We start from the raw sequence: 23,542 nt of genomic DNA, 5'->3' as shown, positions 1-23,542 counted from the left end.
AACATTAGTAGCAATAATAGTAAAGATGAAACACACACAAGAAAAGCATTTAAAACAGGATTTAATGTTTAATAAGATGACAATTTTATAAATTAAGATATTAGACATTAGAAAACAGATAAAGCACTGGGTTTAACTTTTAAATTCATTAGTAGGATTTCTTACATAATTCAGTATTTGAAATGAAGAAACACCTAGTTAAATCCACATGTCTATTAAGGGCCTGCTATATGTATGGCAGTGTGCTAAACATTACAGGGCCTACAAAACTCAAATTTAAAATAAAGAAATAAATACAACACAAGACAGAAAGTAGTGAGTGGTAACAAGCATACTGTGCTTCTAATAGGGGACAAAGAAGAAAAAAATTAGGGAAGGCTTTATGAAGAAGGTGACAACTAAGCTGGGCTTTGAAGAATGGAGTATTTTAACAGAAATGAGAGGAAGGGAGTAAAGGGCTATTTATAGTAGTGAGATTACACTAGGCAAAGCAGTTGAAGTCTGAAATAACATATATGTTCAGGTCATGTGAAGAAGTGTAAACAGAAGTATAGGGCATGTTTGGGGGAAGAGCAGAAAGAAAAGAGAACAGGAGGACTGACTGTCAAGGACCTTGAATGTCACATTATAGAAATTAGATTTTCTGTAGTAGGTAATGAGGAAGAATTTTTGGCAGATGAATCATAGGATCAAAACCCTGCTTTCCAAAGAGGATCGTGGGAGCAATGTGTGCAATATGCTGAAAAAGTAAAAGACAAGACACAAGGGTACTTGGAATATAAGAGAGAAGCACTGTAACCAGAACCAGAATTGTAGCGGTACAGATGGAAAAAAGGGATGGATGACAATGACATCTTGCATTTCTGTTGTCTAGAAGTCTACAAAATGCATCCCATATACGAATATGAAATTTTTGTGCACCTTATACCCAATTATAAAATAACGCCGCTTAAAGCTTTAACACTTTAAGTATTTAATAAAGACTCTCTAAAATGCCAGAACGTTAAGAAGAAAAATACTATATATATGTAAAACTAAGTATTTAGAACTCAAACATGAAGACAAAATTAAAGAGAATGAAGTTTTATTTGTTCAACTGGAATTTTGAGTTTAAGTACAGAATGGAACAACATGACTGACATTTTCTAATTTTTATCCTATCAAATCTGTATTGTGATAGAAAGGTAATTAAAAATAAACTTACGCTCTCCGGTCATGGTCTATTCTGTTTATTTTTCCACCAATGAATACTCTGATCTTACAGTCTTTCCACTTTTTCTTTGTAGTCAGAAGATAAGGTATCAATAAGGTCAAACCTGAATCATAAAGATATAACAAATTATTTACTTAATGCTAATTCTCAGCCAAGAATTTTTAATTCGGTTTAGTCTCTAAAAGCATGTTTACTATACCTCAATATAAAAACAAAAGTATTCTTTGTGTCCTTCCTTAACAATTCAGTCAAAAAGCCCTTTGGCAAGCCTAAGCAAGGAGGCATAGCCCAATGGAATCAGGGCCCAAGTGAGGAAAGCAGGCAAGTGGCAGAGTGACCTGGTGGAGTTCAAGGGATTAGTTATATACAGAAGGATGGAGGAAAAAGGATACTCATTAAAGATAATGGCAGCCAGGTATTTCAATGAAATGAGAAATAAGAAAAGGGAGAAAGCTAGACTGAACCCTGCAACGTTAAGACTGGAATTGGGTTCCAATACAAAAATACATAACCTGAAACTAATTATGATCAAACACAAGATTATCATTCCAAGCGACGTGACATTCTACAAAATGACCTAAGCTTTTAAAAAATGTTAATTAAGGCCATGAAGGTCAAGGAATGATTGAGCAACTGTTTCGAATAAAAGGACACTGAATAGACAGGATAACTAAGTGCAACGCCTGATTCAAAAATGAATACTTTTGCTTTTAGGAATACTGGCAAAACCTGAATGGGGTCTCTTTGTGAAAAGTATAGGAGATTCCTTAGTACTGTTCTCATAATTTCAGTAAATTTGAAATTACTAAAAAAGTTTATTAGCCTTACCTCCATCATCAAAAAGCCACCAGACATCAATAGTGTTCTTTCCTTGTTTCTTTTGAAATTGTGTACTAGCTTCAAGAAGCTTTTGGTCAGATACATTTAAAGGCACAACAGGGCCTTTGGATTCTAAAGGATTAAGCAAAAATATAAGACGTAAGGGAAGTAAATATTGAAGCCCCTTTTGATGAATTCCTATAGTTTCCTAACTTTTGGGTATTCAAATATGTTTATATTGTACACAGTTGTATATGGTATCCTTCATAAGTTCTGAGTTGTCTATAATTTAACATACTTTCAAAATAGCTACAGATAAGTACATCTTTACAACAGCTAAGCTCATGAAAATTTTCTTACCTAATTTTTATTATTTTGACTGATTCTGAACAAATATAAGAGAAGCATAAATACCAAGCAATAAAATTAAACCTGACTGCCAGACTTTGGTTCCTGAAAATGTTATTTTAGGCTAACTGAATGAATCAAGTTTATACTTGTTCTATGCACATACTCTTTCACAGTCTGGCATCTCAATCATGCAAAGCTCAAAACAAATTTTCTTAAACAAAAAAGTTGTTATCTGAAATATAACACAAACACAAGGGAGTTGAAAATTTGCCAATATAAAATCTTAACTAATCTCACAGTGGAAACCTCTTAGTCTAAGGAAAATTTCCCTCTCTTTCCCTAACCTTTGTCCCCTCAAAAAATGATAATGAATTCTAAAGTTATAAAACCATCACAGCTTTCTCTGAACCACAGAAAGACGGTGGGTACTTCTTAGAAGGGCACCTATCTGCTGCAGGTCTAATGGACAATATACCAGAGGAGTTCCCATTTATATACCCAGGATTTTTTTTTTTTTAATCACACTGACTCTGAGCAAGCAAATGATTATTATGCAGCTCCTAAACCAAATTTTTAAAAGCCGAAATCCACAGGAGGAAATCTGATCACTTTGCAGAACTTCTATCATTCACTTTTCATGCTGCCACGATGTATGCAAACATGATGAATGGTTTTGCATGATGAAATATGGCTACCAAACCACACTGCTCCATAACTCTCACCTCTATCTCCTTCTCATAAAATTCATGTATGTTGACATGACTGTGTATCTCCCAAACGCAGCAGGACTGTGAGAAATATTGTAATTTTTGAAATGAAAAATATATTAGTATCAAAATTAAGGTCTTGGCTGGGTACAACTGATGGTAAAGAATGCAAGTGACACTGTAAATAAACCTAATTCAGTGTCCCTACTTATCATCTAAACCATGCAGTTTAAATTTTTAAAAATTAATATTAACTTTCAGGGTTTGAATATTTCAAAAATGCTAAAATGGTTTAAAAGAGTCTGTTTGTGATATACCACCTCTTCCTGGGAAAATTTACTCTTTAGTTGAACTAATGAAAATTTTTCTAATCTGCATTTATAAATAACTGTAACATCACCTCACCATGGAAATAACTAATAAGGTGAAAAATAATAAAGTTGGAGTTAAAGAGTTAACAGTATGAAAAAGGGATTAAAATAAAATGATGAAAAATGCCTGCCTTTTTTCAACAGTGGTTGAGTTGGAGTCTTGCCATCCTCTTCCTCATCTAGATTATTTTTAAAAAACACAAAATATAGGTTAATCGCCTTTATATTACTAAAATAATGAAAACGTAAATAGAGAACATTTATGAATAAAATCTAGTATGAAGCAACAGTCCATGAGAAATAATCAAGACTGAAGATTAGTATTTTCTACACTGAGCATTCAGGGTTTTAAAAAGCAAACATATCTTAGACTCTTCCTACAACAGGGCTACTGATTAACACTCACTCCTAAATATTATTCCCGTGAAATTGTAAAAAATGTTAACAGAGTTTTAAAAATTTCATACTTGAAATTAGTTGAAAAGATGGTGAATATGGCTTCTAGAGTATAAAAAAATTTTAAACATGCCACTGCTTCACTCTGCAAATGACTGAAAACTAATTTTAGAAAAATATTTGATGGATATCTGGTATTTGTAAAAATGAATCACCATTTGAAATATTAAGGACTGTGAGAAGAGATATAAGTCTTTTGATTTATATAAAATGCCCAGTCATAAAGCAGAGATTTTCCCCAAATACATAAATTTATATACATAAATATATATATCTCCATCCATTTATATTTAAATATCTATAAATATTTTTCTGGGGTTTATAGATTTCCTAATCTCAATTCCTCAATCGTGATGTTATATATGTATTATTTGTTTCTTTAAGGAATGTAAAACTCTTGACTTGGACGGGAGGCAGAACACAGCAATGGACTCTACAATAAACTCCCAGGATTCTGATTTAACTCTACCCCTTCTTCTAGCAATGTGAGCTTCAGCTAGCAATTTAACTATTCATTTTCCTCACTGAACAAAGCGTTACAGTACCTACCTCTTAAGGTTGTTCTATTGCAAGCATCAATGTATGTGGCTCAGTGTAGCACAGAGTACTCAAGGGGTGCTCTTTTTGTTCCCTTGCGCATTGTATGCTTCAATACCAAGACAAACATTAACTAAATATTCATGACTAAATAATACCTACATCAGAATGTTTATATTTCTGAATATTTGAAAGTTATTCAAAATTTTCTGTAGTTTCTATGCCAATTTTGAAAATTATTGGCTAAATAGAAAATAAACACAAAATAAAGGTAATGTTACTTTTCAGTGCTCCTAACTTCTCATGCTTGGTATGGAATGGAAACATTTCAATTTTACATTTGATTTTATAGTATTCAATGTTATTGTTCTTATAAAGTGAATATTTGACAGTATCTATCTTTGATGATAACAAAAACATTTATGAGTATAACTAAGGACATTCTGTATTCATTTTAAAAGAGCTTAGAAATGTCAAGGAAATCATGACATTTAAAAATGATTTAATTTAAGTTTAAGGCATTTAGATTTTCACAATAAAAAAGATGAGTAGAAATTAACTGACCCACTTTCCTACTCTATAAAAATAATGATTTCATAAGATTGTGACACATTAATGAGCTAACATATGGAAAACAATCCACAACAATGTGGGTGTACAGAGTAGATTCTCAATAAATATTGCTTTTTCCCCTCCCACCATAATTTTACCTATTAATCCCCAAAAGACTGTAGAGAAAAGGTCTGTTTTAAGTAAGAGAAAAGGACTGGAAAAAAAAAAAGGTAAAAGGAAATGAAAGAATGTGTATGATAACCTAAAAAATAAACACAGGAACACAAAAAATTATCAGAATATGTTTATAGAGTTTTGAAGTGAAACGGGAAAAAAATTATAATCAAGGCAGGCAGCAAAGAACTGAAAGGGGAAACAGTTCTCAACTGAACTTTCAAATACTACTACTCTAAGCAAACAAGGTAAATAAGAAGGAAAGAAATAAAGCAACATTAATACTTCTACATAATCTGGAAAAGATCAATTTCAGAGACATCATTTGCCATGATATGGTTTGATGATTTACAGTGCAGATTTTTTCTTGTTGCAAATTAGTTGGAATAGGACAGATGGAGATACTAGACTGAACAGAGGTAAGAGAGTGAAGGTGGGAGAGTAAGATTTGGAAGTCATACCTCTTTCCTTCTCATGAACATGACATATACATCTGTAGATGAAATTATCTGAAATCTGTTAGTGGCCTGACATGAGCCACCAGGGGTATTATGTCAGTAAATTATGACTTCTAGTTTATGGTCTAAGAAACTAGAAATGGAGTTTCTTCACAGAGGGACTAAATAAGGAACAAATTTTGACTTGATTTTTTATTTTACCATTTTACCTGAGTATCTCCAAGAGCAGTAAATGTAAGAATGTTTTTAATACCTAGGAACATAAACAAAACCCCTGCTATTTAAACACCTTTTGACTCACACAAAAAATGTGGAAATTAACTTTCAAAGTTTCATTCCTTTCACAGTATTATCATGTCTTATGCATGCTACCACCTTTCTTTCCAAGCTCAAATTTAACCTATACCTTATATTGTGTTATTTAAAGCAAGCACAAATAAAAACTAATCAGCATGGTTTCTTTTCAGTGATACTTTAAAACAGCTAGTCATTTTGTAACGATTTTTGAAAGCCATTAAAAATTTTACAACTATAAATGAAGAGTAAAATTTTGAGAACAGGTTATTTTCTGAGACAGGCTATATAGTAAAAACGATTTCCCTCCCCAAATTAAAATATTACCATTAATAAAATTTCTTGTTTGAATGAAAATTTACCTTTATGTGTAATAGTTTTTTCACCAGATGGTTTGGAAGTATCTAAATCTGATGTTTTACTATACTCCACACTTAGAACCACATCCTTGGCACCAGGAGATTTCTCTTGGGATGACAATAATTCTTCTGTGGACATGAAAGTATTTAAAATATTATCAATCTTATTTTAGCTGTTATAGAAAACAGCTTGTGGTTTAAGCACAAGTAAATGACATTTTTAAGCAAAGTTTATTATGAAATAGTTAAGTTTATTAAAAATTATTTCTCATGTAAACAAAGTGATAATCTGTTTTAACATGAGTATTCACTTAAATATCTGAGCTACAACTAAGTGTCAGACATTTGAATTAGGTGCTAGTGGAATCAGTAATGGGTGAAATTCATAGAGCAGGAGAATCTGGTGGATAAAGGAATGATTTATAAAATGTGAATGAACACAACTCTCAAAGTCACTGACACATATGGCAAATATAAAAAATGACAAACACTCAGATACATGTTAGAAGATGACAGATAACACTGAAAAATTACACTCAGGACTATAGAGCCAACCAATGAACAGAGTCTTTTCCTAAACTTCTGGTGAAGTATCACTTTTTCATTTTTAAAGATGCATCATTATTTTCTGTCTCTTTTGGCAAGGAGTTAGTATACATATAACTTTCAACATAAAAAAAATTATAAAAACAAATATTATATGAAACTGATGATCTGTTCATAATTCTCATCACTTTTCATATGAATTAAGAGAAATAGCAATAGCAACTATGTGAACCTAGGTGCTAGCACTATGCTAAGAGCTTATTTCTTTTATAATCTTCACAAAAACACTTTTGAGGTAATTATGGTTTCATAGATGAGGAAACTGAGGTTCAGAAGTCAGCAAATTCACGCAGGCTACAAATCTACTATGAATAAAAGTTGAGATTTTTTTTTTTTCCTTTTTAATTTTTATTGGGATTGTTCAGATACCATACAATTATCCAAAGATCCAAAGTGTACAATCACTTGCCCCTGGGTACCCTCATACAGCTGTGCATCCATCACCACACTTAATTTTTGTTCAATTTTTAGAAACTTTTCATTACTCCAGACAAGAAATAAAGTGAAAGATGAAAAAAGAAAAAAAGAAAAAGAAACTCTAATCCTCCCCTATCCCTAACAACCCCCCTCAATTGTTAACTTGTAGTGTTGGTATAGTACATTTGTTACTGTTTATGAAAAAATGTTGAAATACTACTAACTGTAGTATATAGTTTGCAATAGGTATATATTTCTTCCCTATATGCCCCTCTATTATTAACTTCTAATTGTATTGTCATACATTTGTTCTGGTTCATGGAAGCGATTTCTAGTATTTGTACAGTTGATCATGGACATTGCCCACCATAGGATTCAGTTTTATACATTCCCATCTTTTGACCTCCAACTTTCCTTCTGGTGACATATATGACTCTGAGCTTCCCCTTTCCACCACATTCACACACCATTCGGCACTGTTAGTTATTCTCACATAGTGCTACCAACATGTCTGTTCATTTCCAATCATTTAAGTTCATCCTAGTTGAACATTCTGCTCATACTAAGCAACCACTCCCCATTCTTAAGCCTCATCCTATATCTTGGTACCTTATATTTCATGTCTATGAGTTTACATATTATAATTAGTTCTTATCAGTCAGACCCTGCAATAATTGTCCTTATGTGTCTGGCTTATTTCACTCAGTATATTGCCCTTGAGGTTTTGTCATCAACCCATTTTTTTTTTATATGGTTTTGTTCACTCACCATACATTCCATCCTAAGTAAATAATCGATGGTTCTCTGTATGGTCATATATTTATGTGTTCACCACCTTCACCACTATCTATATAAGGGCATCTACATTTCTTCCACAAGGCAGGAAGGAGAGTCAAACAAAGTAGAGAGCCAAAAGAAAGAGGAAAAAAAAAAAAATGACAGCTAGGAAGCAGCAAAAGGAAAAATAACCTTAAATCAAAGTAGAGTAAAGAATCAGACAATACCACCAATGTCAAGTGTCTAACATGCCTCCCATCCCCCCTCTTATCTGCATTTACCTTGGTATATCACCTTTGTTACATTAAAGGAAGCATAATACAATGATTCTATTAGTTACAGTCTCTAGTTTATGTTGATTGCATCCCTCCCCCAATGCCTCCCCATTTTTAACACCTTGCAAGGTTGACATCTGCTTGTTCTCCCTCGTAAAAGAACATATTTGTACATTTTATCACAATTGTTGAATACTCTAGATTTCACCAAGTTACACAGTTCCACTCTTTATCTTTCCTCCTTTCTTCTGGTATCTCACATGCTCCCAACCTTCCTCTCTCAACCGTATTCATAGTTATATCTGTTCAGTGTACTTACACTGTTGTGCTACCATCTCCCAAAATTGTGTTCCAAACCACGCACTCCCATCTTCTCCTATCACTCTGTAGTGCTCCCTTTAGTATTTCCTGTAGGGTGGGTGTCTTGTTCACAAAGTCTCTCACTGTCTGTTTGTCAGAAAATATTTTGAGCTCTCCCTCATATTTGAAGGACAGCTTTGCTGGATATAGGATTCTTGGTTGGCGGTTTTTCTCTTTCAGTATCTTAAATATATCATGACACTTCCTTCTTGCCTCCATGGTTTCTGCTGAGAGATCCGCACATAGTCTTACTAAGCTTCCTTTGTATGTAATGGATTGCTTTTCTCTTGCTGCTTTCAGGATTCTCTCTTTGTCTTTGACATTTGATAATCTGATTATTAAGTGCCTTGGCGTAGGACTATTCAGATCTCTTCTGTTTGGAGTATGCTGCGCTTCTTGGATCTGTAATTTTATATCTTTCATAAGAGATGGGAAATTTTCATTAATTATCTCCTCTATTATTGCTTCTGCCCCTTTTCCTTTCTCTTCTCCTTCTGGGACACCAATGATATGTACATTACTGTACTTTGTTTCATCCTTAAGTTCCTGGAGACGTTGCTCATATTTTTTCGTTCTTTTCTCCATCTGCTCCTTTGCATGTGGGCTTTCAGGTATTTTGTTCCCCAGTTCCTGAGTGTTTTCTTCTGCCTCTTGAGATCTGCTGTTGTATGTTTCCATTGCATCTTTCATCTCTTGTGTTGTGTCTTTTATTTCCATAGATTCTACAAGTTGTATTTTTGAACTTTCGATTTCTGCCTTATATATGCCCAGTGTTTTCTTTACAGCCTCTATCTCTTTTGCAATATCTTCTCTAAACTTTTTGAATTGATTTAGCATTAGCTGTTTAAATTCGTGTATCTCAGTTGAAGTGTACGTTTGTTCCTTTGACTGGGCCATAACTTTGTTTTTCTTAGTGTAGGTTGTAATTTTCTGTTATCTAGGCATGGTTTCCTTGGTTATCCAAATCAGGTTTTCTCAGACCAGAACAGGCTCAGGACCCAGAGGGAAGAAATATTCAGTATCTGGTTTCCCTGCAGGTGTGTCTTAGAAAATTGCTCCACCCTGTGATGCCTGGGGTCACTGTGCTTTTATGCCCAGCAGGTGATGCCTGTTAGCCTATAATTCTTGACTGGTGTGAGGAGGTATGGCCTGTTCCCCCAGGCTCTGTGGTCTGGTTCTGAATGGAAAGGGCCCCACCCCTTTCCTCTTAGAGAAGATAGACCCCCTAGGGAGAGGTCATTAGCATTTCAGTGGTCTCTCTCTCTGCTTGTGCTGTCTCCACCCTTCTCTGAGTCACAGCCCTGGAAACTGAAAATGACTGGGGCTTTCTCCACTGAGCCGAAAAAGAAACAGAAAGTCCCCTTCAGACCTAGTCCAAGGCGACTCTCCAGCTCTCCAAGGTCAGTCGTCACCCAAAACCTCTGTCTGTTTTTTCGGGATTCGTACCTGTAGTGAGCAGTTCACACTTGCTACTTAAAACCCCAGTTGGAGCTAAGCTATATTTGCTTGCTGGGAGAGAGCTTCTCTCGGGCACCACGAGGCTTTGCAGCCCAGGCTATGGGGGCGGGGGTCTCGAGACTTGGATCTGCAGGTTTTACTTACAGATTTTATACTGTGATCTGGGGCATTCCTCCCAATTCAGGTTGGTGTATGATGAGTGGACGGTCTCGTTTGTCCCCCCGCAGTTATTCTGGATTATTTACCAGTTTTTTTTTTTTTTCAGTTGTTCCAGGGGGACTACTTAGCTTCCACTCCTCTCTATGCCGCCATCTTGCCCAAGCTCAAAGTTGAGATTTTTAATCTAAATCCACTCGATTCTGAAACCTGTGCTCTTAATCTATATTAAACCAAATTCCTGTCTCCAAATCTTAATGATGAATAAAAAGGCTTTTGAAGAAAGTTTCAAAATGATTATAAGATATATGAATAGCTTTAAAGTTTCAACCACATTCAAACCTCAGTAAATTATAGAACTATATAATTTATTAGTCAAACTGTTATACTTTTGAGAATGGATGGAAACAATACTGGTAATTATGCAAGGTAACAGGTATGAAATGCACACCCCAAACCTCAATCACTTTTAGAGCAAGAAAGAACTGAAACAAATGTAGAATTTTGCAAGTCCCACTCTCCAAAGTAAGAGAAAATATTTCAGCAAGCCATACTTCTTTGTTACATGGATAAAAATCTCAAGGTATTCCTTTCAAAACTGAGGAATACCCTTAAAGAGGTCAGGAGGAGGGGGGTATGGAGTGTGGTGGGGATAAAGAAAGTTTAAAAACATAGATAAAATTTCACACTTGACTCTTCTGATACATGGTTTGCAACTATTTTCTCCCATTCTGTAGGCTGTCTTTTCACTGTCTTGATAATGTCCTTTGATGTACAAAGCTTTTCAATTTTGATGAAGCCAAAGTTATATACTGTTTCTTTTGTTGCTTGTGTTTTCCATTACTGAATCCCAGGTCATAAGTTTTTCCTCTGTTATCTTCTAAGAGTTTTATAGTTGTAGCTCTTATATTTAGGTCCTTGATCCATTTTCAGTTAATTTTTGTCTACGGTGTGAGGCAGAGGGTCTATCTTCATTTTTCTGCATGTGGATATCCAGTTTTCCCAACACCATTTGTTGAAGAGACTAGAAACTCTTCTTTCCCTGTTGCATACTTAGCACCCTTGCTGAAAATCAACTGGCCATAAATGTGTGGGTCTTATTTCTGAACTTTCAATTCTGTTCCATTGGTCTAAACATCTTTCTGTATGCCAGTACCGCACAGTTTCAACTACTGTAACTTTGTAGTACAATTTGTATTTGTGAAGTGTGAATCCTCCCAATTTTTTCTTTTTCAAAATTGTTTTGGCTATTTGGGGCCCCTTAAAGTTCCATACGCATTTGAAGACAGTCTGTTCCATTTCTGCATAAAAGGGTGCTGTATTTTGATAGGGATTGCACTGAATTTGTAGATTGCTACTTTGGGTAATATTGACATCTTAAAAATATTAAGTTTTCCAATCCATGAACACGGGATGTCTTGTTATTTATTTAATTCTTCTTAAATTGTCTTTCAGCAGTGTTTTGTAATTTCCAGTAAAGAATTGTTTTATATCCTTGGATAAATTAATCCTGAACATCTTATTCTTTTAGATGCTATTGTAAATGGAATTGCTTTCTTAATTTCCTCTTCAGATTGCTCATTGCTAGTGCATGGAAAAAAAACCGATTTTTGCATGTTGATCTTTATAATCTGCCACTGTGCTGAAAATGTATGTTAACCCTAGTAATTTTCTTGTAGAGTCTTTGGATCTTTCTACATATAAGATCATGTTGTCTGCAAACGGAGATAGCTTTATTTCTTCCTTTCCAAGTTGGACATCTTTTATTTCTTTTTCTTGCCTAATGGTTATGGACAGAAATTCTAATACACTATTGAATAGCAGTAGTAAAAGTAAGAATTCTTGTCTTGTTCTGGTCTTAAGAGGAAGGCTTTAAGTATTGAATATAATGTTAGCTGTGGGTTTTTCATAAATGACCTTTATCATGTAGAGAAAGTTTTTTTTTTTAATTCAATTTTATTGAGATATGTTCACAAACCATACAGTCATCCACAGTGTACAATCAATCATTCACAGTACCATTATATAGTTGTGCATTCATCACCACAATCAGTTTTTGAATATTTTCATTACCACACACACATTAAAGAATAAATACTAAAGTAAAAAAGAATACCCAAAATATCCCATCCCCCCAGTCCTCCCTATTATTCACTTACTTTTTGTCCCCAGTTTTCTACTTATATCTATCCATACACTGGATAAAGGGTGTATGAGCCACAAGGCTTTCACAATCACACGGTCACACAGTGTCAACTATATAGTTACATATTCACCTTCAAGAATCAAGGCTACTGGGTTGCAGTTCAACATTTTCGGTGTTTTCTTCTAGCTATTTCAATGCACTAAAACTAAAAAGGGATATCTATATAATGCATAAGAATAACCTCCAGAATGTCCTCTTGACACCATTTGAAATCTCTCACACTGAAACTTTATTTTATTTCTCTTCCCCGTTTTGGTCAAGAAGGCTTTCTCAATCCCATGATGCTGGGACCAGGCTCATCCCTGGAAGTCATGTCCCATGTTGCCAGGGAGATTTATGCCCCTGGAAATATGTTCCATGTAGGGGGAAGGGCAGTAAATTTACTTGCAGAGCTGGCTTAGAGAGAGAGGCTACATCTGAGCAACAACAGATGTTCTCTGGGGGTGACTCTTAGGCAAAATTATAAGTACGCTTAGCCTCTTATAAGAGGAGCCAAAGTTTTAAAACACAGTTAATATCATCCTCTACCCTTTAGTCTGATCTACCGCAATCTCAACCAAGTTCATTTTGTTCATATCTCCAACTGAAGTCTGATCTCCTTTTCAGCCTCTTTAACAGTTGCTGCATGGGGCAGTGCAAACACTCACAGCTGCCGAACTCTGGCTCTGAGGCCCAGGTGCCACACAGACACCCGAAGCTCCAGGGACTGACCAGGTCTCACACAACCAGCTCAGCATCTCAGAATGTAGAACTAACTGTTACAACTCATGAACAGATGTGACTACTGTAAGAACTTACAATCTAAGAACCTTTAAATAAGCCTTCCCCCTAATAACCCATACTCCCAGATTAACTCTCAGAGTTTGCCCCTTATTGTTAGTTCATATTAGTGAGGCATTATAATGTTTGTCTTTTCATTTATGGCTTATTTCACTCAACATACTGTCTTCAAGGTCCATTCACCTAGTTGCATACCTTAACTTCACTCCTTCTTGCTGCTGCTCAATATTCCACTGTATGTATACATCACAGCTCACCATTCCATTTATCAGCTGATGTACCCTTAGGCCACCTCCATCCACTGCAAATTGTGAATAATGTTGCCACAAACACCAGTGTGCAAATGTCCACTTGTGTCCCTGCTTTCAGTTCCTCCCAGTATATATCCAATAACAGGGTTGCAGGACCATATGGCAACCCCATACTTAGCTTCCTATGGAACCACCACACTGCCCTCCAGATGGGCTGCACCATTCTACTTCCCCACCAACAGTGAATATGTACATCCCTTTCTCCACATATTCTCCAGCACTTGTATCACTCTTTATTTTTTAAATAATTTTATTCATACCCCATACAATCCATCTTAAGTAAACAATCAATGATTCCCGGTATAATCACATAGTTATGCATTTACCACCACAATCTATATGAGAACATTTCCATTTCTTCTGCAATGAAAGAGGAAGAAGGAAAAAAAATTAATAAAAAAAGATAGAGGAAAAAATAAGATAATATACAATGAAAAGGCCATACAACAACAAAAACAACAAGAATCCCATACCACTCCCTTATATCCCCATCTTATAACCCTTTAGCTTTGGCATATTGCCTTTGTTACAATTAATGGAAGCATATTACAATGTTACTGTTAACTATAGACTCTATTTTGCACTGACTGCATTTTTTCCCCTTACCATCCAGTTTTCAACACCTTGCAATGTTGACATCATTTGTTCTCCCTCATGTTAAAACATTTATATTAGTACATTTAATCACCATCATTGACCATTCTAGGTTTCACTAAATTATACAATCCCCGTCTTTATCTTCTATCTTTCTTTCTGGTGTCATTCATGCCCCTAGCCTTCCTCTGTCACCCATTCGCACACTCATCTTTGTTCAGAGTACTTACAATATTGTGCTACCATCACACAGTACTGTGCTATTTCTTGATCTATACATTCTGTACTCCTTCAGCATCAGATGCCTGATCTCTATCCTTATCTCCTGATAACCTGTGTTCTCAACATAAATGTTCAAGTTTCGCTCATTAATGGTAATTCATACATACACTGTTTGTCCTTTTGTTTCTGGCTAATTTCACTCAATGTAATGTCTACTATCCATCATTTTGTCTTTTGAATTTTATGTCATACACCTTTTTTTATTTTTATTTTTTTCTCCCTCTCTTTTTACCCTTACCCATAGTCTTCATTTCTACACTCTTCTCCAAACTCTCTCTCCTGTCTTTTCCTATCAGCCTGTAGTACTCCCTTAGGTATTTCTTGTAGGATAGGTATTTTGTTTACAAACTCTCTCAGTGTCTATTTGTCCGGGAATATTTTAAACTCTCCCTCATTTTTGAAGGACAGTTTCGCTGGATATAGAATTCTTGGTTGGCAGTTCTTCTCTTTCAGTAACTTAAATATCTCATACCACTGCCTTCTTGCCTCCATGGTTTCTACTGAGAAATCCGCGCATGGTCTTATCGAGCTTCCCTTGTATGTGATGGATTTTTTTTCTCTTGCCGCTTTTAGAATCCTCTCTTTGTCTTCGACGTTTGATAATGTGATTATTAACTGTCTTGACATAGGTCTATTTGGATCTATTCTGTTTGAGGTACACTGTACTTCTTGGATCTAAAATTTTACATCTTTCATAAGAGTTGGGAAATTAGCAGTGATTATTTCCTCTATTATTGTTTCTGCCCCTTTTAGCTTCTCTTCTCCTTTGGGACACCCATGACACATATATTCATGTGCTTCATGCTGTCCTTCAATTCCCTGAGACAGTACTCATATTTTTCCATTCTTTTCCCTATCTGTTCTTCTGTGCATAGGATTTCAGATGCTCTGTCCTCCAGTTTATGAATCCTTTCTTCTGCCTCTTTAAATCTGCTGTTGTTTGTCTCCACTGTGTTTTTCATCTCATCTACTGTGCCTTTCATTCCCATAAGTTTTCCCATTTGTTTTTTCAAGCTTACGAATTCTTCTTTGTGGCTACCCAGTGTTTTCTTCATATCCTTCATCTCTTTTGCCACATTTTCCCTCGCCTCATTGATTTGATTTAGAAGATTTGCTTGAACATCTTTAATTAGTTGTTTCAACTTCTGTATCTCATTTGAAGTGTAAGTTTGTTCCTCTGACTGGGCCATATCTTCATTTTTCCTAATGTGGCTTACAGGCATCTGGTTTCCTTGATTACCCCAATCAGATTTTCCCAGACCACAAGGGCCCAGGTCTCAGGAGGAAGATGTAATCAGTATCAAGTTTCCCTGAGGATGAGACCCAGCAGGTTGCCACACTTTCCTGTGAGGCCTCTAGACTCTGTGCTTTACCTATTCCGCTCAGCAGGTGGTTCCTGTCAGCTCCCTACAAGTGTGAAGAGGTGTGGTCCCTTTAATTCTCAGCGGACCCTGTCCTGGGTCCAACTCAATGTGCCTTGCCACTGGGGGAGGGGTACCAGCTTTGAGTTTGGGGAGCTTTATTTACAGTTCCATGCTGCAATCTCAGCCATTCCACCCATTCCAGGCTGGTGTACAATGTGTGTTCAGTCACGGATGTCCCCCAACAGTTGTTCCAGAGTATTTACTTGCTGTTCCTGGCTATTTACTAGTTGCTATATTAGACTGCCTAAATTACACACCTCTCTATGCCACCATTTTGACCCACCTCTGGAGAAAGTTCCGTTTTATTCCTAATTTTCTGTTTTTTAACAGAAAAGGGTGCTAAATTTTGCCAAATGCCATTTCTGTGCCTACTGAGAATATCATCTGGCTTTTTTCCTTTGTTCTATTTATGTGGTGTATTACACTGGTCAATTTTCTTATATTGAACTTGCATTCCTAGGATAAATCCCACTTAGTCATAGTAAATAATCTTTTTAATATGCTGTTGGATTTGGTTTGCTAGTATTTTAAGAACTTTTGCATCTGTATTCAATAAGAGAAATTGGTCCCTAATTTTGTTTTCTTGTGATATCTTTTTCAGGCTTTGGTATCAAGGCAATGCTGGTTTCATAGAATGAATTAGGAAGTGTTCCCTTTCCTTGAATTCTTTTGGAAGAGTTTCAGAAGGATTGCTATTAATTCTTCTTTAAATGTTTGGAAGAATTCATCAGTGAAGCCAGCTGGTCTTGGACTGCTGTTTGGTGGAAGGTTTTTGATTACTGATTCAAACTCCCTTTGTTACAGCTATGTTGAGGTTTTCTATTTCTTCTTGAGTCAATTTAAAAATTTAAAAATCTTGCTTCAGATTGTTTTATTTATCATGCAGTTTCACAAATTTGGCCAATTTACAACCATAATTAACATTTGTTTCTCTTAAATGTGTGATTTGGATTGAATTTGATTATTTCTATAATTAATAGTAACTATTATTCATGTTGGAACATGGAAAAACACAAACGTTAGTATAACCAAACAGATCTGATCTTAAAATGGTATACAGCAAGTCCACAAAACAGAATAAATGGTAACTATAAAAATTACTGAAGAATTTGTGAAAAATAATATTCTAAAAATTACTGTGTATTTTTTTAAAATAAAAATTTATTTTAAACAAGATTTACCTTGTCCTTGAAGATGAGAAATATCCAGACCCTCCTTTAAGCGGATAACCACTACACCATATTGTATGTCAAAGGCATCACTATAATAGGAGGAAAAAAAAATCAGTAATTTGTCTGTGTCCTCCCACTTTAAAATAAAAGCAACAGTAGAGAATCTCCAAAATTACTTTCTGCTTTAAATGTCTGATTTTTAAAATATGCATTAAAAATATTCAGTGAGATTCCACAATTTAGTTTCAAATTCTATTACCATTCCTTTTCCCTTCTTTGGTAATATCCTTGAAAACTATTTAAGTGTAGATCTTCATAATACTGATATTTTACCTACAGCAAGCTGTTTAAAGCAAACAATATACTTTAATTTTATCAGAGACAACCTAAAATTATGGAAAAACAAATTTCAGTAATTTCCACCATATTTGTTTTTAGGCTTATGTCTTTAAAGCCAACAGAAACACATGAAAACAATAACATTCTGCTGAAATGAGAGCAGGCTGTAGAGTATGAAGGCATCACATCCGAAGGGAAAGAGGGTATTTTAAAACATTTTAAAAATCTTTACAAAATTGTTTTAAAAATAATCCAAAGATTTTATAAGCATTTGTAGACATATATTCATGTTTCCATTTAAAGTTTTTGAATGCATTTGGGAGCATCTTACAAAAATGTAAATTACATTTTAACCTTATTGCTTCCATTGACAAATGGGAAAATGCGTTCATTGTTGAAAAACTGAAGAATGTGTATCGTGACAGTCTTTGGTGTTTTTTATTTATTAATCATGAGGGAAAAGATTTCCACCTATTCCTATGATGAATTAAAATTAAGATAAAAAGAGATTCTCTGGAGAAGGAAATTTAATAGACATGTAAATCTTCCCCAGTTGAGGCTTGATAGACCTAGCATACTAGAGAAGAAGTAACTAAAGTATTTTAAAAAATAGTTGAATCAACTGACTCAAAATCCATTCCTTTAAAGAAAAAGCAGTGAATACAGCTCCCTGAGTTTACTTTGGATTAAAATAACTTAAAACTTTTGCTGTAAGCTGTAGACACTGAAGTACTGTAAAGCATACCTCAAATGCACAAAAGTATTTACAATCACAATATTAAAGAAACTGTGAGAAGATAAAATGACAAGCAGTGTAACTGCTTTAAAACTGCCATTAATTTCCATGGCTCAAGAAACCAGAGAGCAACATTTTACCTATCCTTTAAAATCGCTGTCTGATGTACAATACTTGAGTAATACTTGACTTTCAGAGTAAATATTCACTTTATTCCCTACAAAGTAGAGTCAGAAAGATTCCTTCCTTCCAGTGCTCCCATTAAAAACAAATAAAACTAATAATGAGGCAGGTGTTATGAAAAAATTACTAGTAAAAATTTCACTTTTTCTATTTTCTAGGATAATTATCCCATCTCCCTGATCTTGAGAAAGAAAAAGCGTAGCTCATGGTCCTCATGACATCATCTTTTTTTCTTACTATCACTCTTTCCCTAATCCCCACATATACCAAGTACAGACAGAATTAGAAAGCTAGAGTAAGATTTTGCTTACAAAGAACTAATATACTCAAAGCCAGGCAACAGTCACAACATATGATGATTCAGCAGAGCTTTAATATTACTAAAAGCATTTAACAATTAGTTAGGAAATCCTGTTCACCATTTACATTACTAATCAATATAAAGAGATTTTTAAAAAGTGAAATACGAGATCTGATTAATTCTTCAAATACTTTAAGGTAGCTCTGAAAGCAAAACTATCACATGTGAAACAGGTGAATAAATTTGTGGTTTTGTCTGTGGATGCAAAAAGAGTTCCAGTAAGGCAGGTAACTCCAGTTGAGAGAGATAATGCCAGTTGAATATAGTGAGTTAAGAGCATTCAGATGAAAATTCACAGAGGACTTGAATTTGGCCTTACAGCTACTTTCCTATTTTTTTATTTTAAAGGACAATTGTCTGTATATGAAGTAACAGTTTATAGTAGGAAGTGAATAGTTCTGTTTCATTATGGCTATAAGAAAAAGATTACTTTTTATTCCAGCATGGTATAGTGTGAGGAAAAGCTTATTCTCTATAAAATAGTATGAACACGATAAAAAAAAACTTGCTAAGTGTATCCAGAATACTCAGAAAAGGAGGCACTTTTGAGGATTAACAAGTAAATCTGGAAAAAATAAAAAGAAGTTTTATTCTTTTTATTAATTAACCCATCTAGTTCCAAAAAGCTATTATGGTAAATTAAATTAAGCAGACATATAGGCAAAAAGCTGTAATAACATAAACAGAATAAAACCAGAAAGACAAAGTAATAAAAAAAAAAAAGAAACTCTCTAGACAAGTAATAAGAAGGAAGTTCTTAGTTTTGATGTAAAACAAAACTAAATTGTCTGATAAAGACCATTGGCAATACCACTGAAAAGTGAATAATAAACTCAGAACTCACACTTTAAAGAGGGTGGAAAACCAAAACATGTAAGTACATTTTAGAAAATGTAAATCACTTATTAGACGAACCAAATGGTTAAATGCAAATTTACTTAGAGCAGGAAACAAATCTAAACCTCTAAGGCTGATATCAGTGATGAAAATACGTTTCCCTTAGCATAAATCACTATAATGGCAAAACTTAGAAGGTGATAGGTCTGAAATTTGGGAGCTGCTCAGAAGCAGCTACAAGATGGGAAAAAGATTACTAAATTAAATGGGAAGTCAAAAGTATACATATGTGTGTGTGTATGTCTGTGCAAAGAGACATAGAAAGATCAATAAAAATTTTTTTTACTGGATCATCAATTTAGAAATCAGATGACCACACAGTCCTTTTCACTCTTATGCTTCCATTATAAAAGGCTATGTGAGAAAAACATTTCAAAAATGAGTGCAAGCTTTCAAAATAAACATTTTATGAGCAACCAATGAAGTTATTGAATTAAAAAGGTACTTACTGAAACAAGTTTATATACATATCCACATCCCTTATATCTGTTTGCAACCAATCTTTCTTAAATCCAAGGACAAGTGTGTTTGGTTTCATACGACCAAGACCAGCAGCCTAAAATATAGGACATGTACAACTTTAAAGAACTATATCACAAAATGTTTTAAACATGGCAAAATCCTCCAAATGGATGTTCACTAAAAATTTTTAAATTATATGTCCTTATCAGCAAAACTTTTTGAAAAATTACATGCACTACAGTATTTGTATTACTTATGATTAAACATACAAAAAACAGAAATTAAAAATGAAACACCTGAAAAGTTTCAAATTCATATTTCTATCCTTTTATGATCTACCAAAATTTTCATATTTTTACTGAGAAATATGACAGACTATACCTCATCATAGTGATAAATCATAATGATACAAAGGTTTCTCCTTCTAAGTTATAAATTTTGTTTCTAGGTTTTAATGGCTGTTATCAAAAGTCCTAATGAAGAACTACACTGTTGGCTGCAGTTCTGAGTCACAGTGATGCTAAATTTTCAATCCTCTCCTCCACTCACAGGCAAAAGTTTCTGCTTAAATTCTGCTAATTTCCACCCTCATTTTTTTTTTTCCATCTATCAATTTTTCCTACAAGCTTATCAGGAATTGCAATTCAATACGTTTAACAAATATGCCCAAAAGTCCAAATAATTTCTTCTTTTCCAAGATTTTAAAACACGTTGGAAAATACTGTTTCCAAGATAGTGTGCCCAAATAGGTGATACAGTTAATACATTTTTGCAAAAGATTAAATGAATTCAAATATTTATCAAGTGCTATGTCCCAAATACTACCCTAAGTACTTGAGATAATCAGGGAACAGAAGAAATAAACCTAACTTTGTCTAAAAGCTTACATCCATTTTCAAAATATCCTATCTATGGCACAAGTTTCTTTAAAAAATCAGACTGCTTTTCATTTGGCATTAAAAACATCACCTTACCTTGAAGGGACATTTTTTTTTTTTTTTAACTATGTGAATAGATACCCAATAACCTCACAGCATATTCTGAAAGCCTGTTTTGTTTTTGATTTAAAAAACAAACAAGCAAGCAAGAAATACTAGGTTTGATGGCTTTTTACAGAATTAGGCCATAAGATAACCAGTAACTTGAGGGCACAAAATGTTGTGATGGTCATCCCATTTGTATCATAAAATTCTGTCATACACAGAACTGTACAACACAGTGAATGCTATTGTAAATGATGGATTATAGTTAATATTACAATTATAAATATGTTGTTTCATGAATTATAACAAATGTACCACACTAATTCAAGGTCTTAATAGGGTGCTATACTGGAAAAAATATATACCCTAATGTAAACTATGGACTATAGTTAATAGTACAATTATAATATTCTTTCATGAATTGTAACAAAGGTACCATACAAATAGAAAGATAATAATAGGGAGGTGGGGGATATTGGAATGCTGTATTTTTCACATGACTTTTCTGTAAACCTACAACTTCTCTAATTAAAAAAAAATTTTTTTTAAATACATTAACGTACAAAAATTGTTTTACAAAGATTACAAACAACTGAAAGATCTCCATGCATACATGCACTTTGTTACTTTATGTGTCAGGTTCCTGAAAGTAGAATAAAAAAACACTCTCAGCGACAACTTACACTAAAATTTCAATGATTGGTTCTACAGAGGCAACTGGCTCAGGTGTAAAAGGGGATTTCCTACCGTTTCTCAGACAGTTTTGACACTAGAATAAAGTCAATCTCCCAGGCATCTTTGTACAAAGTGGTTTACATTTTCCAGGATGACAGTGCAGTTACAAATTGATACTGTTTTATTTATCCTAACTTTGCCCCACACTAGTGAAATTAGGATCCACCAGGGTGCATATGTTAGGTGGAGGAGAACAATTAGGATGGATCCTAACTCTCACCAAATTTATAACATTGCCATTTATATTACAGAAACCCCCTAGGGCAGTGGTTCTCAAAATATAGTTCCTGGACTGGACTAGCAGCATCACTTTCACCTGGGAACTTGTTAAATGCAAATTCTTAGGCCCCACTCCAGACCTATTGGATCTCTCTGGGGTGGGGCCTGGCAGTCTGTTTTAACAATTCCACCAGGTGATTCTGATGCCTGCTAAAGTTTAAGAACCACTGCTCTAAGGACATATTTTCCTTTACAACATTTATTAAATACATAAAGTAGTTATCAAAATTTTCTATAAATTGTATGAAAGAAAGCAAGATTTAGTGACAGAAACAACCTTATGACTGGGTATAGAACTCTATCTGAAATAGTACTTCACATACGAAAAGGAATAAAGAATAAAATAATAAACACTCACGTAACCCACTAACCCAGCTTTAGAAAATAAACATTGTAATGTTTGTAACATGTGAAATGCCCTATGTACCACTTCCTGAACACACTGCTCTCCCTCCTCCCTTCAGAGATGACCATCCCTGGGAACACAGTGTTCCTCCTTCTCAGGTCCTCTTTGTATTTTTACTATGTATTCTATTGTTTAGGAATACATAACTAAAAAATTTCAATTTACATATTTTTAAAAATTAAATATTAATTCAAATTAATAGCTTCATACTGTTAATATTCTTCACCTTGCTATTTTTCCTAAACGCTATTTTTGAGACTTATCTATGTTTATACATATAGCTCATTTTCATCACTGTATAGCATTCCACTGTATGATTATATTACAATCTTTTAATTCTCTGATTGATGGTTGTTGAAGTTGCTTCCAGTTTTTCTCACTATTACAAATTACGTTGGCATGAACATTCATATAGCATTCTTCAAAAATACACCTAAGAATGGCATGTCCTAGGATATTCACACCTTCAAATTTGCAAGATACTTCCAGGCTGCTGTCCAAAGTGGATGTCCAATCTACATACACAGAGTTCAAAGATTTCCAGTTGCTATACATCTTTCATAAGACTTGGTATTGGCATTTGATCAATGAAAATTTTATTATGGTTTTTTTTATTTCTATAAGTTTCTTGACCATTTTGACTTCCTCTTACCATTTTTTCCTTTTATTATTCCCTTTTTGATTTATAGTTACTTCTTTATAAATTATGAACTCTATTTTTTGCTGTTTACATGTTATGATTATTACCTTCCCTTGGTCTGTGGCTTCCTTTTCCATTTCTCATGTTGTCTTTTGAAGCACAAAGTTTTAAATTTTAAACAACAAATTTAATAATGACTCATTAAACTTTTAATGAGTCCAACTTTTTGCATTTCATTTTTAAAACTTCTTCCCTAGCCCAGGGTCATAAAATTATTCTAAATTTTCTTCTAAAAATTTACCTTTCGTATTTAAATCTTTAATCCATCTGGAAAGGACTTCTGTGTGTTCTTTATAAGGACCTAATTTTATTACATTATCACATGGATAGTCAATTATTTCTGCCTACCCTT

General features: G+C 34.2%; 1 protein-coding gene across 3 annotated transcripts in view; it reads right to left on the bottom strand.

Annotated features, from left to right (window-relative positions):
• Positions 1–23,542, bottom strand: part of SLC12A2 (solute carrier family 12 member 2) — a 122,359-nt gene that overhangs the window by 6,405 nt on the left and 92,412 nt on the right. For 2 of the 3 annotated variants that reach the window (XM_037802299.1, XM_037802300.1), the window contains exons 18-23: positions 20,075–20,181; positions 17,119–17,198; positions 6,295–6,420; positions 3,593–3,640; positions 2,042–2,164; positions 1,205–1,316 (exon numbers count right to left, since the gene is read on the bottom strand). In XM_037802299.1, coding sequence (XP_037658227.1) covers positions 1,205–1,316; positions 2,042–2,164; positions 3,593–3,640; positions 6,295–6,420; positions 17,119–17,198; positions 20,075–20,181 — 596 coding nt within the window. The remainder of the gene's footprint in view (positions 1–1,204; positions 1,317–2,041; positions 2,165–3,592; positions 3,641–6,294; positions 6,421–17,118; positions 17,199–20,074; positions 20,182–23,542) is intronic. The other variant, XM_037802301.1, reaches the window with a different exon arrangement.

Source organism: Choloepus didactylus, chromosome 13 (assembly GCF_015220235.1).
Source record: "Choloepus didactylus isolate mChoDid1 chromosome 13, mChoDid1.pri, whole genome shotgun sequence".
Taxonomy (NCBI): domain Eukaryota; kingdom Metazoa; phylum Chordata; class Mammalia; order Pilosa; family Megalonychidae; genus Choloepus; species Choloepus didactylus.
This window is presented reverse-complemented; position numbering and strand designations above follow the sequence as displayed.